We start from the raw sequence: 15,925 nt of genomic DNA, 5'->3' as shown, positions 1-15,925 counted from the left end.
ACTTAGACCACACATTTCCAACTCATTATACAAAATTTGTGATTTGTATATCACCCCTCATGCAGTCCTTTTTAAACTACAATGACACTCATTTATATCAGTCCACTAAACATTTTTGTATCAAGATCCATGAATTATTCTAATCATTGGAAAATTATCCCACAATGTGAGATGTGCTCTTCCTTGGATCATGCCCACACGATTAGATATTTGATAATACAGCAAGTTTGCTATCTTTCTTTTGGTCTGCAAATCCCACAGGTTAAAAAAGGAATAAGATAACAAGATCCTACTAGTTCATATTTTCTGCGTATCAAAACCTGTTACTGTATATTTTATATAACTTTGCCATACAGCTTCATTGTTAAAAATATGAAATACACCTCAGTAAGCATGTTACATCATTACAAAAAAACACAGGCACTGCATATTATTTTGATCTTACCCCAAAACCATCATTCTACTGTTGTAAACACAAAAAGTAACAGATGTAAACTGATATGCAGCTGAAAATAGTCTCGAGCAAATGCATTCAGTAAGATTAATGTTTGCTTGAAATAACAGAGCCCCATTGTCTTAGAAAAGGACTAAACTCCTTATAAAAATTTGAGCATACATTTGTAAACAGGTTTCAAAGGATGCTGTCTTCAATAGAAACCTCTGTTTTCTTGTCTTTCCAGTTCCTGATGGTGAAATTCCTCTGCACCAGGCAGGACTCGGCCGAGCGTCTGGGGGTGCAGTCCATCAGCTTCAGTGGCTACCTGTGCCCTGGGGCAGAGAAGCTGGGAGACCTGGACGACCTCAGTCCAGAGGGAGAGTTTATCGACCGTGATGCTGTCACTGGACTGTGTTTACTGAACAAGACACTGTTCTTCATTCAACAGCTGACACGAGACATGGTAACTACTGATCACTGCTTGAAACTGGCACAGCATGTAGAACAATAAAAATCAACATACCAGTATAAGGTATATATACTAGTGTATGATTGTCATGATACACTTTAACTTTATTATATTTGTGAGAAATATGCCGACATGCATGATAGCAAGCCCAATGAGAATAATCTTCCAACACCTTTTTGTCTCTTTAAAATGACCCAATATCAAATAAGATGGGGAGCAAGCACAAACAACCTCTTTCCACATCTTACTCTGCAGGACGCCTCTCACTTCAAGCAGAAGTATCTCCTGGACTTCAGTGATCTCAGCCTTGACCGCTTCTGGAACTTCTACAGTAAACTCAGGGAGATGTGAGTGTTGGTGCTGTGTTTCTCTTTTGGATCGGTCAGGCCCGGTACTCAGTCGCAGACATCCGGACATACTGAGGGCTCACTTGTAATAAAGCTTATGTCTTTGTCTCAGCGAGGGCGAGGAGGTGTTGAAGAGCAGAGTTCTCCTGCTGCAGTTGATGCAGAACTGTTTCCCCATGCTACCCAATCCAGTGGAGTCCCCGGGCCCAGAGGAGAGCCAAGTGCCAGATGAGGGAGCCACCACAGCAGCTGGTCCGTCCACGTCCACCAGTGGAGAGCCACTGAATGACAGTGTGCGGGCTGTGTGGGAACTCTACACTCACCTCTGCCAAAGTAAGAACCCATCCGCTCTCATGCAACAAGGAGGAGTAAAAATGTTTGTTTAGTGGTTTATTCAGTGGATGGTAGTAACTTGTCATGATTGATAAGAGTTTGTGAAAACCTGTGTAGTGATAATATTTCTTCATGTTTGTGTTTTTAGTTGCCGATGGTCCAGAGGGTGAATCACTAGTGGAAAAAGCTTTGCACAAGGAAGCAGTCAAGTCTATTCTTAATGGAGCCGCTGTTTTCTTCCCTGATAAACACGTCAGACGGGACAAACTCTTCCACATGATGGTGAGGTTACAAAAAAAACACACAATTAAACCATCGGGGGGGGGGGGGGGGATGATACCCTTCGCACATGGTTTATACCCAGTAGCAGACAATTTTAACTTTGTTTGTATTGTAATTTTTTTTTTTATTTATACCATGTGATGAGGAACGATTGGTTAATCAAACAAGGACGTAGCAAACATTTTTTAGATTTAGATTGTCTCTCTGTTATATGTGAAGATATCTGGGGGATTGACCGGGGGGGGGGGTCAATCCCCCATATCTATGATAAATGAAATATTTATCATAGATATGATATGTCTTTATCATATCTATGATAAAGACATAAATCATTTTATAAATATTTCAAATACTGATATAAATCATAAAAAAAATTGTTTTACAGAAAAATATCACTGAAGAGGATCAGCCAGAGTCCGTCAAGGTGACGTTTGAATCACTTTGTAATTACTTCAGGTACGTGCAGGTTAACACCTCATCATATTCTCACACACACTCGGTTCACAATGGATCAGCTACATCTGTTTTTTCTCTACGCAGTGACCAGGATCCAAGTGGCCTTCTCCTGCTCCCACCTAAAGGAGCTCCCTCAGACTTTGACATCAGCCCCATACTGTCGGTCATGGAGACGCTGCTGCTGGTGGCAACAAGAGAGGTGACACCTCTGCTACAATCACACACATCTCAACCCTCTCAAAGCTTCTGTCTCCATCTCTTAATGTATTGAAGTGAAATCACATGTGTTTATATACTTTTACAATGTTCCTCCTTGTCCAACATAACTTCTTTCTCTCAGTGTGAGGTTATGATGGTGGATGAGAGTAGAGGAGCCAGCAGGACGGTGCTGTTGTCCTTGTTCTGGGCACTGCAGGGTAGTCTGCTCTCCTGGTGCTACCTGCAGCTCAAAGTAGGAACTTCCACAGCTGTCGCTATGGACCTGGCAAGAGACATCCTTCTAAAATGTGAGATACAGTAACAATGTCGCTTTGCTGACACAAGCAATGTTCTAACATTTCCCTATTTTTTTAGTAGAATTTGTTGGGTAAAATTCAACTTTAATGGGACAATCCATTGATTCCCTCATTAGATGTGGATCAGTTCCTTGGAAGCATCAAGACGATTCTTGGATCCCTGCTGGAGAAATACACTGGTGCTCAAATCACTGACAAACTTGGCAGCTCCATTCTAGCCACAGTCTTCAGACAACTGGTAAAACATATTATCTTGTGATTTTGAAATTTCCTCAAGCACACTTTTACATTTGGCCATGCAGAGTGAATAAGATTAATATTTGCTCTTTTCCCATCAGATGATCTTCCTCCTGGAGCTGTGCTCTCTGGACATCCCTCACAGTGTGTTGCTGAAGAGCTTCTCCACTCTGGTGGAGCTGCTCAAAGGTCTATCCAGTGACACTGGAGACATATTTTCTAAGGTCAGTCCACTCACACACGTCAGGGCACATGTTTACATGTAAACAGCTTCCCATCACAATATAGTATAGAGGGTTGAGAGTGCAGTATTTAAGGCATGGAGGGGTTGAAGAAAGGCAACAGTAATTGAACCAGGGATGGTAGAAGTGCTCAGATCCTATATTTAAGTATAAGTAGCAATACAGCACAAAGCATATAACAGTACTCCATTACACTTAAAAAGTATTGCAATAAAAATGGCACGTACAATAATTGTGTTATTAGCTAAATGCCCATAAATGTATCTATTTAAGGATTGGATATTATAGAATTATACTAATCTATTATTGTTTCAATAGTAGACTGGCATCATAGGAATCGTTGGATCTGATCTGAATTACTGTCTATTCTGTTGAGATTAATCTTTTTGCATAATACATTTAAGAACTCATCATTTTATGTCATATGTTCATCCTTAAAATAACATGATATGTAAGATAAACAAAATGCAGTAAAAAGTACAACATTTGAGTAGTATATAGAAACAAAACAAAAGATCTAAAGGATATTCCGTCAACTTAAAAAGCACTTGAGGAAATGCACTGTTGCTGTCTACCACTGAGTGTAACAAGCATTGACTGCACGTCAGGTGGATCAAGAGAGCTGGCACCAGCCCCAGCAACCAGTGGTGCTGAGGAACTGGAAGATGGAGTCGCCTCACAACTATGAGAACAGCCGCCATGAGACCAGCATCTTTGCCTGCCCCGGTGCGTCCTCCTTTGAGGTGGAGTTTGACGAACGCTGTGAGACAGAGCAGAGGTACTCTCGTTTAAAATGTTAAAAAGTTTCTTCGCTTTTAAAAAAAACAACCTTTGAGGATTTATTCTAACCCGTCTGCTCTATTCCGGATCTTCACAGATACGACTACCTAGAATTCACAGATTCTAGAGGAGGCAAGGTCCGCTACGATATGAAAGTCGGAACTGAGAAGTGGCCAAAGGTAGGATATGGGAAACCTCTTAACTTTTCTCCATCTGACACACTGTTGTTTCTTAATTCCTTAACGAATGTCTGTTGTTTCTCTCTGCTCCTTCAGAAGGTGACGTTTGACACTGGCCCTCAGCTCCAGTTCCTCTTCCACTCTGATAGCAGCAACAACGAGTGGGGTTACAAGTTCAGCGTGACGGCGCTGGGACTGCCAGACATCACCATTTCGTGGATGTCAGACTTACAGCTGCTGGTGGCTCGTCTGATGGGTCGTCTTGCATCAAGAACTCTGGCACTGAAATCACCTCATGGTAAAAAAAAAGAATCCAAAACCTTTATCAAACTAAGGCCTGCTCGGAAGTGTCTCTCTGTGTAAAGTTTCTGAATGAACACATTGGATCTTTATACGTAAATCTGTCAATTAGGGCTGCGCGATATTAGGAAAATGTGCGATATGTGATAACATTGTTTAATATCGCGATGACAATATGAATTGCGATACATAAACAGTCCCTGGCTGTGTCTGACACGGCCCCTTGCTCCGTCAAATCTCTGTTTTCTCTCTATTCTCTTCTTTTTCTTGTCTTCCGACAATGATTCATGACGGAAAAAACTCTCAATGATCTACATGTCTTTAATTTATTATCTAGGGCAGCAGGCTCTACCTGAATGGCCAAAATATTGAAATGCAGAGTGCGGATGAATGCCGCATGGAACACCATTTATAGCATTTGTCGTCCTTTCGATGCATATATTGCGGGCGTCAAAATCGCGATGGCGATACATTTCGCGATATATCGTGCAGCCCTTTTGTAAATCACTCAAGCATTTTGCAGACTCTTGATAACAGATTAAAGAGCTAACAATTGTGGGTTGCTGTCTATTCTCAGAGATGCGCACCGTAAAAGAGCTTCCATCTTGGAAAATGTCCCATGTTCAGTCTTCTCCTTTATGGAAGCCGATCCTGCGACACGGACTGTGTGAAACAAGGGAAACAGATAAAAGTAAACCACCCACAGATCAGGTATAGTCAAGTCTGCTTCATCCAGTAGTTTTGAAGTTACTTTCAAAGGATTATACTATTTGCATTTCCTAATCACTGCCGCTGGTAACTAGCGCCCCCCCTCTGTTTCTGTGTGGCAGACAAATTCATGGTCTTCTGATGAGTTAATGAGCTTCCTGGAGGACTTTGCTCGGTGGAACCCCTCGCAGGAACTGACAGACAATAGAACGGAGCTGATGAAAAAGTTCATGCACTCCTGCAGAAAACAAACGATGAGGAACGAGATAGCCCCTGGGTCAAAGACGGACCAAGCTGTGAACGCCATTTGGGCAGCCATGGTTTACCACACACCAGCCCTCAACTGTGCCCTGAAGACCTATGGTAATTCCCGGCTACAGTCAGTAGTCCCACAGAGCAAAATATGTGTTTGTTATCTTCCTAAATCTTTTTTTTAACTAGCTTGACTCACTCGGTTGATCTCTCCCTTTTTATCTTCAAACGTTTAGTTAATCAGGACAGCAAGTCCTGTCTGAGCGAGGACTTTGTGCAGGTGTATTCATTAGCCGACAGCATCAGAACGTGGATGGTGAGCGACAGGATCGATACCTCTGTACATTATGCTGAATTTAACGATTGTTGTGTGGTTGGAATATTGTGCTGATAATATCTTTTCTTCTTATCAGCTGGAGATGAAACAGAAATATCTAGTTGGCAAAATGAATGAAGAGAAGGAAAATATTCTTGATGAGTTTACTATGGAGACGTTAGGTGAGGACTAACCTAACCCCTCTCTTTTTTGTGAGCGACCCTGTTATCCCCTGAAAAGAATTCTTCTGACCTCTGTTATTTTGTGTTTCCCTAGCTGACACGTGTATTGAGAAGAGCCTCTTGCTGTTCAGATTTCCCCCTTGTGAAGTAACATGCCAGTACAATGACTGTGTCAAAGCTGCAGAGGGCGGCAATGCGCCACTCTTGCGCTCTAGCTCGATCTCTGAAGCAGACTTCCAGCCCAGCTCCAGTCCGGTGCCTCAGACTGCAGGGGCTGAGGAGGGTGGTGAGGCCAAAGTTGGACAGAGCAACTCCTCCGGTGCTCCAGCTCAAAACCCAACTTCCGGTGGGCAGAGTCGACGAGGCCACATAGGCTCATCAGAGAGCCTCTCATCCCAGACAGGAGAGCCAGCCTCGCCCTCCGCCGTTCCCCGTAAACCTCTATTCAGTCGGGCACGCCTACGCCTCCTGTCCTGCCGATCTGTAGAGGAGCCCCGCATGATCCCTTCCATCAAGGATCGCTACCCAATACTCAAACACATCCTAAACTTCATAAGGGACCAGTCTCTCACAACTGCAAGGTGACAGATCTTCTGCATTCTAACTTACATTCTGCATTCGTATAATTTGTTCAATACCGGGTAAATTAATCAAATTTGGCTCCTTGCAGCATTCTTCAGGCACTGTCCCTAAGCAAAGCCCAGGCTCTGAGTGTGTGCAAGGTCCTGGAGATGGTTCAGCAGTGTTTGCAATCCCTGGGGAAGCCACACCTCTTCCAAGCCCCTTGCATCTTGTTCCTACAGGAGCTGCTGGCCTGCCAGAAAGACTTCACATGGTATAGGAATTCTTTTCAATTCAATAGCCATGTTAAAGACCCTGTGAAACATATAGCATAGTCCGTTTTGTTTTCTTATAGAATCATTTATGAATTGTTGAAAAGAGTAAAGTGAATCAGACTTCGGCTTGAATAGATTTTTCTGAACTCGATTAATGATTATATTAGAGGTGCTAAAATGATGTATTGTTAGTACTCACCAATGTCAGCTGTACAGTAAACTTTTCTCTCAAGATTTTCCTTTATTTTTTCAGTTATTTCTCCCACCTGTCGGACAGTGGGCAGAAGCTTGGAGAGGAAGTGAGGCGTTCCTACCATCACCTGGTGCTCATGCTTGTGGAGGCGGTACAAGGCTTCAGCAGCCTCAATGAGAAGTAAGCTCTTATCTTTGCAGCCCAGCATGTGCACTAATAACTGTATTCACTGAAATTACAAAACGATTGCAGCATTGATTAATCTAACTCAAAATCTACTGCTGGTGGTGTAACCTGTATCCTTACTCTCCAGAGCCCTGCTCCCAGCCCTGTCATGTGTGCAGACCTGCTTGTTGCACCTTCTCGACATGAACTGGGAGGTACACGACCTACCTCTCTTCCTGAACATCAAGCTTCCTGACCTCCTGCTCAGCATGTCCCAGGAGAACATCAGTGTTCATGACATCGCCATCAGGTAATATCAGACTCACTTTACAATATGCTAAATAATCTCAGTAAAATTGCAGCCATTTAAATTGCAGAGGCGATTTATGCTTTTTGTGGTTTCAGTCAGTGGACGGAGGAAGATGAAATTACAGACTACAAGAAGAACCAGGAGTGGATGGATGAGTGTATGGACGGAATGTTTGAGAAGTGGTACGACAAAATCGATGAGGAAGACTCCATGGAGGACAGGAGAAAGGTACTGTACATCCCAGTGCATAAAAGTACAATCATTAGAAATCCAATAAAATGTCTTTGAGCGCTGGCAAGGACAACAAATGGCCCTCCCTGTTTAACTGACCCCAAGTGCTTCTCTACTCTCTGTTGTCTTTCCTGTCCATCCATGTGCATAATAGAGCAGATGTAGTCCTGTCGGTAATGCATGTAAAGACAACCTGCCATTTCAAAAAGATGTAATATCAATAGATCTGCTAAAGGTCTGTCATCAAGGTTGTGACGAGAGTAAACAGCCATGTTAGAAGCTCTTTCATTATTTGCATCAAAGAACCCCTTTGACTCATTACATGCTAACGCACATCGTGAAATGCTACAATGTTTATTTATATAGCACTTCTCAAAACTGTGCTTCACAAATATAAGGAAAACTCCTTAAATGAATAATGATAAATAAAACCACAGACAAAGGAGAATAAACATTGCTAAAACTGTGACAGAAATTTAAGCTTGACCACCGCTAGCATTAGGGGAACGCGGTAAAATAAATGTACGTGATAACATTCGATTTAAAGGAAGCTACTGACACATCCGGACATATTGTCCCAGACAGGGTAATCCAGAGCCTCAGCTCTTATAACAAAAGCTCTGCTCCCTTTAGCCTTCAGCAGAGCTGATACTTTCGCCATATGATCTGAAAGTACCAGCATAAAACAATATGCAATATACCGGGAAGTCAAACCAGTAAGTGTCTCGTAAGTAATCAAAAGAACCTCAAAATAAAAATGTTATCTGTACTGGAAGGCATGATTAGATAAAAGTATGTTTAATAGTTTCTGGTGCTAATGTCTAGCCCGTATAATGTTCACCATCTTAGTTTTACGTGTCAGTGTCATCGCATACAAAAGCTAACACATTACATTCAAATGTTGTGTCTGTTTAGAAAGACAAACCCACACATTAAAGGGATAGTTTACCCAGCAATGAAAATGCACTTATTATCTACTCACCACTATGCCGATGGAGGGGTGGGTGAAGTGTTTGAGTCCACAAAACACTTGAGGAGTCTCAGGGGTAAACAGTGTTAGAGCAGAAACCAATACAATTGAAGAAATTAGCGACCAAAGCCTCAGACGTAACAAAACAACAGAAAAAATACAACACACCTGCATACTGCTTGTGTGGTGTCATCAAAGTGTCCGCACGCCAAGACACTTCATATTCAACTTGATACAGCACCATTAACACCGTATGAACATGTTCTGATGATATTGCTGTGTAAATAAATATTCCCGTTTCTATCATTTCTTTCCTCAGATGCACATGTTTATTGCACGCTACTGTGACCTGCTCAATGTTGTTATCTCCTGTGACGGCTGTGAGAGGATGGCCCCATGGCACCGCTATAGATGTCTGCAGTGCATGGACATGGACCTCTGCAAGACCTGCTTCCTCAGTGAGCTCACTCACTCCCGCTACACTGCTCATGCACTCACACACTACCTGCACTAATCGTAAGTTGGACTAAAGCTTTGGAGCAAACCTAACTGTGTGTGTGTGTGCGTTTGTTAAATAGGTGGTGCCAAGCCTGAAGGCCACGAGGACGACCACGAGATGGTGAACATGGAATATGCTTGTGACCATTGTCAGGGCCTCATTGTGGGCAGTAGGATCAACTGCAACGTGTGTGAAGACTTCGACCTGTGCTTTGGGTGCTACAATGCTAAGAAGTATCCTGACAGGTGACATATTTGATGGTTCATCTCGTTGAATCGCTTATTTTGCTTCACCTTAGACTTGTTTTCTCAGTAATTTTTTATAAAATCTCCATCTCCAGCCATCTGCCCACCCATCGGATCACAGTGTACCCCATGGTGACCATACGAATCAGTGACCGCCACCGCTTGATCCAGCCCTACATCCACAACTACTCCTGGCTCCTGTTCGCTGCTCTGGCCCTGCACACATCCGAGCTGAGCAGTGAGAAGCAGACGGGAGGGGAGTTGCTGGAGAGCAACGCCTTGAGCCAGGCCTCGGCCCTGCAGACGCACTGCTCCCAACTCATCACTGATTGTTTGCTGAAGGGGCAGACAGGCAAAGGTAAGTCCAAACCAGAGAGTTGAGAGTTGGATGAGAAGACACCACCCTCGGGTGTCCATGCTGAATATGAAGCTAGACTGAGCAGACTGTCCGCTTAGTGTATGGTAAAGGCTACTGAACGGCAGTGTCTTCTGCTGTTCACCTTGCAACCTTACAGTAATGACCCGAGAGTGGTACTGATTTGTCATATTGTTTCTCTATTTATTCAAACCTGTATTTTTATTTATCTTTTTTATTTTCATGGCTAACCCTTCTTTGTTTTCTGTGTAGGTCTGCGTTCCTCCGCGTTGCTCGCTCTGCTGTCCTCCAATGATTCAGCCTCTGATAGCGAGCAGTGTCCAGTCTCTCCGGAGTCCTCTCAGGAGCTCAGTACAGCCACTGACACCTCCTCTCTCCCAGGCAGCACTGCGGCGATCTGCTCCCCATCATCCCCAAGGGACAAGGTGAGGAACAGGATTAATGCTTTTAGAATTTCATTAAGACTAAATTATCTTTGACCCCGTTCAGACCTGGTATTAGCATCCCCCTGAGTGATGCGATAACAATTGGTCAACTCTGTATAGGTGTGAACACAACCCAATCTGTCCTGAATGTGTCCTGAGATCCAAGCTCTCAAACCACATTATGAGGTCGTCTGGGAGGCATGTGGCCACATTATTTTTGCTGTGTGAGTGCAAATACATCCTGGGCAACATATGAAAAGCCTTCTACTCAGCTAATGTCCTCTAACCGGCTCCAGTTTCACAACGAATAATTTGTATAAATTATACAGTGCACATGCGTCAAATCTTTCTTCATAGCTGCGCAGATTCATTTGTTCTGATTCTTTGTCACTCTTTCAAAACTCAAAACCAATCGACACCGAAAAAACACTGTCACCTGATACATGTGTGAACTGATGTTATCTAACAGCAGCATCATTTGATCTTCACAAACACGAATGACAGTTATGGTTATTTACATATAGAATGGGGAAGAGAGATTTGATCTCAAGTCACAGGAAATACATTCAGGAAGTATCTTATTATCAAGTGTGAACACAAACACCTAACAGCGACCACTTCACCACTGTGATCAGATATCTCAGGATGGATGTTAATGCCAGGTCTGAGCAGGGTCCTTGTTTGGGTAAGGGATCGTTATGGTCGCCAGAAGCAGAGCACACATAAAATACATACATAAAAAAAAGCTTATATTTGCACGCTACAGATCTATTCCCTGGAACACATGTCTGAATATCTTAGCTGCTGTATGTTAATTACTTTGAGATTTATACAGGTTCCCCCCATTCTGAATTTTTGCTTTGGCTCCATGTCCGATTGTAGAAATCAACCTCTGTTTGGTTTGTTTCTTGACTGGCTACTCTGCAATCCATCCAGAATGTGCTGATATTTAACGGAATCCTTTCTTTCCTGCATCGCTGCGATCTTCTTTGCATACTTCTGATGTTGAATCGGGTTTTTTTATGACATCATAGTCAGGGTTTCCCCCTGATGACTCTTCCATGTTGATCCTGTTTGCTTTTTTTGGCAGCAAATGTGCAGTTTCATCTAAGAGTTTTCTCTGGTTTCCAGTTTGATACTTCTTGACTCCCGCAGGCTTCCCTGTAACTGCTCCCTCTTAATGATGCCTTGAAACAGCTGGAAGCAGTTTAATATCTTTTTATAGCCTCCTGCTTTATAGGCATCGCTTTATTCATTGTCAGATCATCAGTCAGTTGCCTAGCGGAGCCCGTGGTTGTTACCATAAGGTTTGAAGAGTCCAAGGATTTATTAGCTGTGGAAATGTCATCAGGTCACAAATCCTCATAATAGCTCTCGACCTGCTTAATGAGTCAATTAAAGCCTTACAAGATCTGAGTGTTCTGCATGAAGAGCTGTGTCCGACTTTTACAAATACAAGTGTTGGGGTTTTTGGGATCATGGGAAAAGGAATAAGCTTGTTTTCAATGTCTGCTTACTGCAGGGGGTATATTTGCTTTTTTAACTTAAAAAACCCCCAGGGGTTTTCAAAATGTGCATACAACAAACTTCATACAATGGTATAAATAAAAAACTTTAATATAGCAATCTCCTGAATTGTTGTCATCATCTCTCCACCAGAGTAAACCATCAGGCAAGGAAACAAAGACAAAGGAGGTGGGCTCTCCTTCCCCTGCTCCCCCAGAGGTGTTGTCCCCTGCAAGCACAGGGGAGGGAGAGAAAAATAAGTTGGTTACTCAAGACACTTTGGATTCCCCAAGTTTAAGCCAGACACCCTCTGTGTCTAGCGAGGACCTTCTCTCTCCTTCGAACCAGCGTAAGTACTTATACTACATCCATCAAGACAGTTTTTTTTCCTTTGCTGTCTGGATTAACAATTTATGTTCTTTTATCGCTCTCAGCTTCTGAATCTGGACCAGGGCAGATCAACTCCCCAGCATCTAATGTTATCAAGGAGACTGATGAGAGGCTGCCACAGGTCCCCCTCCAGGAGCATGTGTTTTCAGAATGCTCCAGAGAGAGGATCCTGGGACTACTTGCAGCCATGCTGCCTCCAGCCAAACCAGTATGTCAAACCAAAGACCAGCTTTTATGGGTTACACACTGAGGAACAAGTTTGACATTTTAGGCGATAAAAAAAGACAATAAAAACAGCAAACATGTCTGTAGGTAGTACAGTATGAGTATGAGTATGAAGTTGCATCCAGCAGCAAGTTGGTTTAGCTCCTTTTAAAGCTCACTGATTAGCATGGATTTTAGGTTATATACCATGTAATTGCTTATCTTGATACACAAACTTTCCTAGAGTTTCATCTTCAACTTGGATCAGCCAAAAGAGACTCCAGAAAATCTCTGCTCCTGACTAAGAAAAAGTCCACAGATTACAGATTCAACAAATAAGATACATCATGTTGCTGTTTGGTGCATTTTTTTTTTTTTTTACCTTTATGAACATCTTAACTATCTTATTTTAGCACCCATATTTCCCAAAACATCACCCTATTTATTTTAGTACAGACTTTAAATGTACAGATTAAACAATTACACCAAAATCTACTGACTCTTACAACCGACTAACTGAATTATTTTGTACCCAAATTTTCGCAAATCACAATATTGCTTTAACATTTACTATTTTAAATACACTGTATCTGTAAATAACATTTACATTTTTTTTTCTGTATCCTCAGGGCTGCACCCTGTGTCTGCCCAGTCTGAGCTCCATCCTGCCACAGCTTTTCAAAGCAGTTATCTCCAACGCTGGCTCTCTGAACGAGACCTTTCACCTCACCCTCGGACTTCTGGGTCAGCTGCTGCTCCGAATCCCTCCAATGGAGGCCGACATTGCCGTCACAGAGGCTCTAGCTGACAAATACGAGTTGCTGACACAAGGAGAGGCCGCCACTTCAGACACTGAGGGTTGGAGGACCACTCAGCTGCTCTTCAGCCTCGGAGCCGTCTGTTTAGACAGGTAAAACATATGAAACCTGATGAAGCCAGGGTTTGTTCTCATTGTATAGATCAATTGACTTGATGGCACAGATGCAGAGGTTGGTACTAAAGAGTGAGTTTGCACCTATCTGGATTTGAGTCAGTTCAGACCTGAATAAGATATTTTCATTCCTTGATAAAAAAAAAAATTGAAAATTAAAATGATAGATTGACAACATGACAGAATTACTTAAAAAAAAAGAGACAATACTAAATACTAAACATTTACTATCCTGACCATCGCAACAGAACATTTCTGAATTTTCATTTAATATAGATAGTCTTAACTTGTGTTGTGTTATGTTGTTTTTTAATTTACAATGTGGGTCTTGGTGGCTTCAGTTTGATCTAAGGCTACATGCGTTGTAATAATACATATTATATTTAATGAAACTGAAATGTTGTAACCATTGTTTCTCCTTATTCCTGCGTGAATTGAAGACAAGCTGTGTTACATTGTGTGTTTGTTTCATTTTTTACAAACTCCAATAAACACCATATCTGTTGAATAATGTCTTATCAGATGTAGAACTGCCACCAATCTCTCTTTCTCTCACAGCCTAGCTTTTTTTTTGCAGTGGTTTGTCCTACTAACAGGTGTCGAATAAGCCGTTGCAACTCATCATGTGTTGTCGTTTTCTTGTCTTGCACAGTCGTATTGGTCTGGATTGGGCGTGCACAGTTGCAGATATTTTACACAGTCTCAACGCTTGTCCTGAGTGGAGCCCGGTCATCGCTGCCTTCACTGATCATTGTGTTCAGCAGCTGCCACAAACTCTCAAGCGCACCAACCTCTTCACCCTTTTGGTGCTGGTGGGCTTCCCCGAGGTAGGTAGAATACACACAGCTGGATGGAGTTGTACGCTTCTTACTGACTTTCCAAAGTCAATTGTGACTTATATATGTGTGTGTGTTTGTCAGGTGCTGTGTGTGGGCACTCAGACGGTGTTTATCGATAACGCCAATGAGCAACACAACATGATCTTGCTCAAACACTTCACGGAAAAGAACCATGCTGCAGTGGTGGACGTTAGGACACGCAAGAGAAAGACAGGTTAGTGTCGTAGTAGCACTTAGTATAACATTGCTAGTGTTAAGAGGTGAACATAGAATTAGCCGTGTCTGAGCTTCCCCTTCATCCATAGTGAAGGACTACCAACTCATCCAGTCTCAGGACTCCACCACAGCCAGCCTCCGAGAACAGTCAGAGGACCAGGGATGCCCAAAGACGCTGCTCAGCCGCCACCTGAGCCATTTCACCTCCATCATCAGCCACCTGCTGCAGACCAGTCTGGACAATGGTTCTCCTGATGCTGTGGAGGCTTCCTGGGTCCTGTCCTTGGCCCTTAAAGGCCTCTACAACACACTCAAGGTACCTGGGATACACTTAATTCCATTGCAACAACAAGAGAATCAATACACGCTACACACAAATGCCAATGTCTTAGCTCATTAATATAACATTGTGGTGTGATACTGTATTGTATGCCTACTCCAACATCTGACCTGTGGGTGGTTATATCTTGAGCTGCCATATATGATCAAAATCCTAAAAGAAGTTTTCTTATTCCTGGTTATCCTCTTGGTTAGAAGCACGGAGTGGAGGAAGCTCAGAAGGCCATCCAGCAGTCAGGACTGACTCAGCTGCTGGTGAGGAAGTGCAGCAAGGGGACGGGCTTTAGCAAACTGTGGCTGCTGCGAGATCTAGAGATCCTCTCCATCATGCTCTACTCATCGAAGAGGGAGATCCACTCCATGGCCCAGGACCCCGAGCGAGACCAAAGAGAGCAGGAAAAGGAGCAGGACTCGGACCACTCCAGCTGCTGCGCCGATGAAACTGACGTCAACAGGCCCGACCCCTTGGAGGGTCTCGATGAGGAGACAAAGATTTGCTTCCAGGTGATGAGGGATACAGTTTGAAATACGTGCGGGTAAATGTAATATAATTATAATAAAATAATCCAAAGTCCATTTTTTTGTCCACACAGATCACCCATGATGCCTTAAACGCCCCTCTGCCCATCCTGCGGGCTATGTATGAGTTGCAGATGAAAAGAACCGACTCTTTCTTCCTAGAGGTGCAGAAGAGGTCAGCATCATTTTCCACCAGGAGATTTTCTTTCTAATATACTCTCATTTCTGTATATGATCCACCGTGGCCAGTTGAATCCAAACCAGAATACGTTGTTTGCATTGTGCCTTTGTGATACTGTCAGATTTGATGGAGAAGAGATAAAAACAGACGAGACAATCCGTACACTGGCTCAGAAGTGGCAGCCCAACAGGCGGCCGAGTTCTGAGGAGAGGAACACCAAGGCTGTGGACACTGATATGATTGTGGTGTCCTGCGGGGTGCGTGGTATATGCTTTTAAATAGAAAACATCTGGAACAGCTAATTACATTACAAAGTTTTTAGTTTTGATTCAAAGGTCTTCACCTTCTATGTAAAGAGCCTTGAGATAATGTATATTATGATTTGGCGCTATACAAATAACATTGAAAATTGAATTCAGTCAATGCTTTGGTTGTTGATTAGGAATGGTCGTGGGTTCCTTATATATGTACCAACCGTGACAAGAAAAATCAAAAGAGAGAAAGTGTTTGAGATGT

At 42.8% G+C, this 15,925-nt stretch overlaps 1 protein-coding gene across 2 annotated transcripts in view; it reads left to right on the top strand.

The window, feature by feature from the left end:
• zzef1 (zinc finger, ZZ-type with EF hand domain 1) overlaps nucleotides 1-15,925 on the top strand; it is a 34,323-nt gene that overhangs the window by 7,886 nt on the left and 10,512 nt on the right. Inside the window, exons 13-46 of one of the 2 annotated variants that reach the window (XM_062405920.1) lie at nucleotides 681-899; nucleotides 1,161-1,252; nucleotides 1,365-1,585; nucleotides 1,734-1,867; nucleotides 2,253-2,323; nucleotides 2,408-2,522; nucleotides 2,664-2,829; nucleotides 2,955-3,076; nucleotides 3,177-3,299; nucleotides 3,926-4,095; nucleotides 4,195-4,276; nucleotides 4,373-4,574; nucleotides 5,154-5,287; nucleotides 5,407-5,647; nucleotides 5,773-5,852; nucleotides 5,950-6,034; nucleotides 6,129-6,615; nucleotides 6,705-6,869; nucleotides 7,124-7,243; nucleotides 7,377-7,538; nucleotides 7,634-7,766; nucleotides 9,059-9,197; nucleotides 9,318-9,483; nucleotides 9,579-9,841; nucleotides 10,112-10,284; nucleotides 11,944-12,139; nucleotides 12,225-12,388; nucleotides 13,014-13,294; nucleotides 13,968-14,142; nucleotides 14,236-14,368; nucleotides 14,460-14,686; nucleotides 14,908-15,213; nucleotides 15,303-15,403; nucleotides 15,531-15,666. In XM_062405920.1, coding sequence (XP_062261904.1) covers nucleotides 681-899; nucleotides 1,161-1,252; nucleotides 1,365-1,585; nucleotides 1,734-1,867; nucleotides 2,253-2,323; nucleotides 2,408-2,522; nucleotides 2,664-2,829; nucleotides 2,955-3,076; nucleotides 3,177-3,299; nucleotides 3,926-4,095; nucleotides 4,195-4,276; nucleotides 4,373-4,574; nucleotides 5,154-5,287; nucleotides 5,407-5,647; nucleotides 5,773-5,852; nucleotides 5,950-6,034; nucleotides 6,129-6,615; nucleotides 6,705-6,869; nucleotides 7,124-7,243; nucleotides 7,377-7,538; nucleotides 7,634-7,766; nucleotides 9,059-9,197; nucleotides 9,318-9,483; nucleotides 9,579-9,841; nucleotides 10,112-10,284; nucleotides 11,944-12,139; nucleotides 12,225-12,388; nucleotides 13,014-13,294; nucleotides 13,968-14,142; nucleotides 14,236-14,368; nucleotides 14,460-14,686; nucleotides 14,908-15,213; nucleotides 15,303-15,403; nucleotides 15,531-15,666 — 5,784 coding nt within the window. Of the gene's footprint in view, nucleotides 1-680; nucleotides 900-1,160; nucleotides 1,253-1,364; nucleotides 1,586-1,733; nucleotides 1,868-2,252; nucleotides 2,324-2,407; nucleotides 2,523-2,663; nucleotides 2,830-2,954; nucleotides 3,077-3,176; nucleotides 3,300-3,925; nucleotides 4,096-4,194; nucleotides 4,277-4,372; nucleotides 4,575-5,153; nucleotides 5,288-5,406; nucleotides 5,648-5,772; nucleotides 5,853-5,949; nucleotides 6,035-6,128; nucleotides 6,616-6,704; nucleotides 6,870-7,123; nucleotides 7,244-7,376; nucleotides 7,539-7,633; nucleotides 7,767-9,058; nucleotides 9,198-9,317; nucleotides 9,484-9,578; nucleotides 9,842-10,111; nucleotides 10,285-11,943; nucleotides 12,140-12,224; nucleotides 12,389-13,013; nucleotides 13,295-13,967; nucleotides 14,143-14,235; nucleotides 14,369-14,459; nucleotides 14,687-14,904; nucleotides 15,214-15,302; nucleotides 15,404-15,530; nucleotides 15,667-15,925 lie in introns of both variants that reach the window. The other variant, XM_062405919.1, reaches the window with a different exon arrangement.

Source organism: Platichthys flesus, chromosome 15 (genome assembly GCF_949316205.1).
Source record: "Platichthys flesus chromosome 15, fPlaFle2.1, whole genome shotgun sequence".
Taxonomy (NCBI): domain Eukaryota; kingdom Metazoa; phylum Chordata; class Actinopteri; order Pleuronectiformes; family Pleuronectidae; genus Platichthys; species Platichthys flesus.
This window is presented reverse-complemented; position numbering and strand designations above follow the sequence as displayed.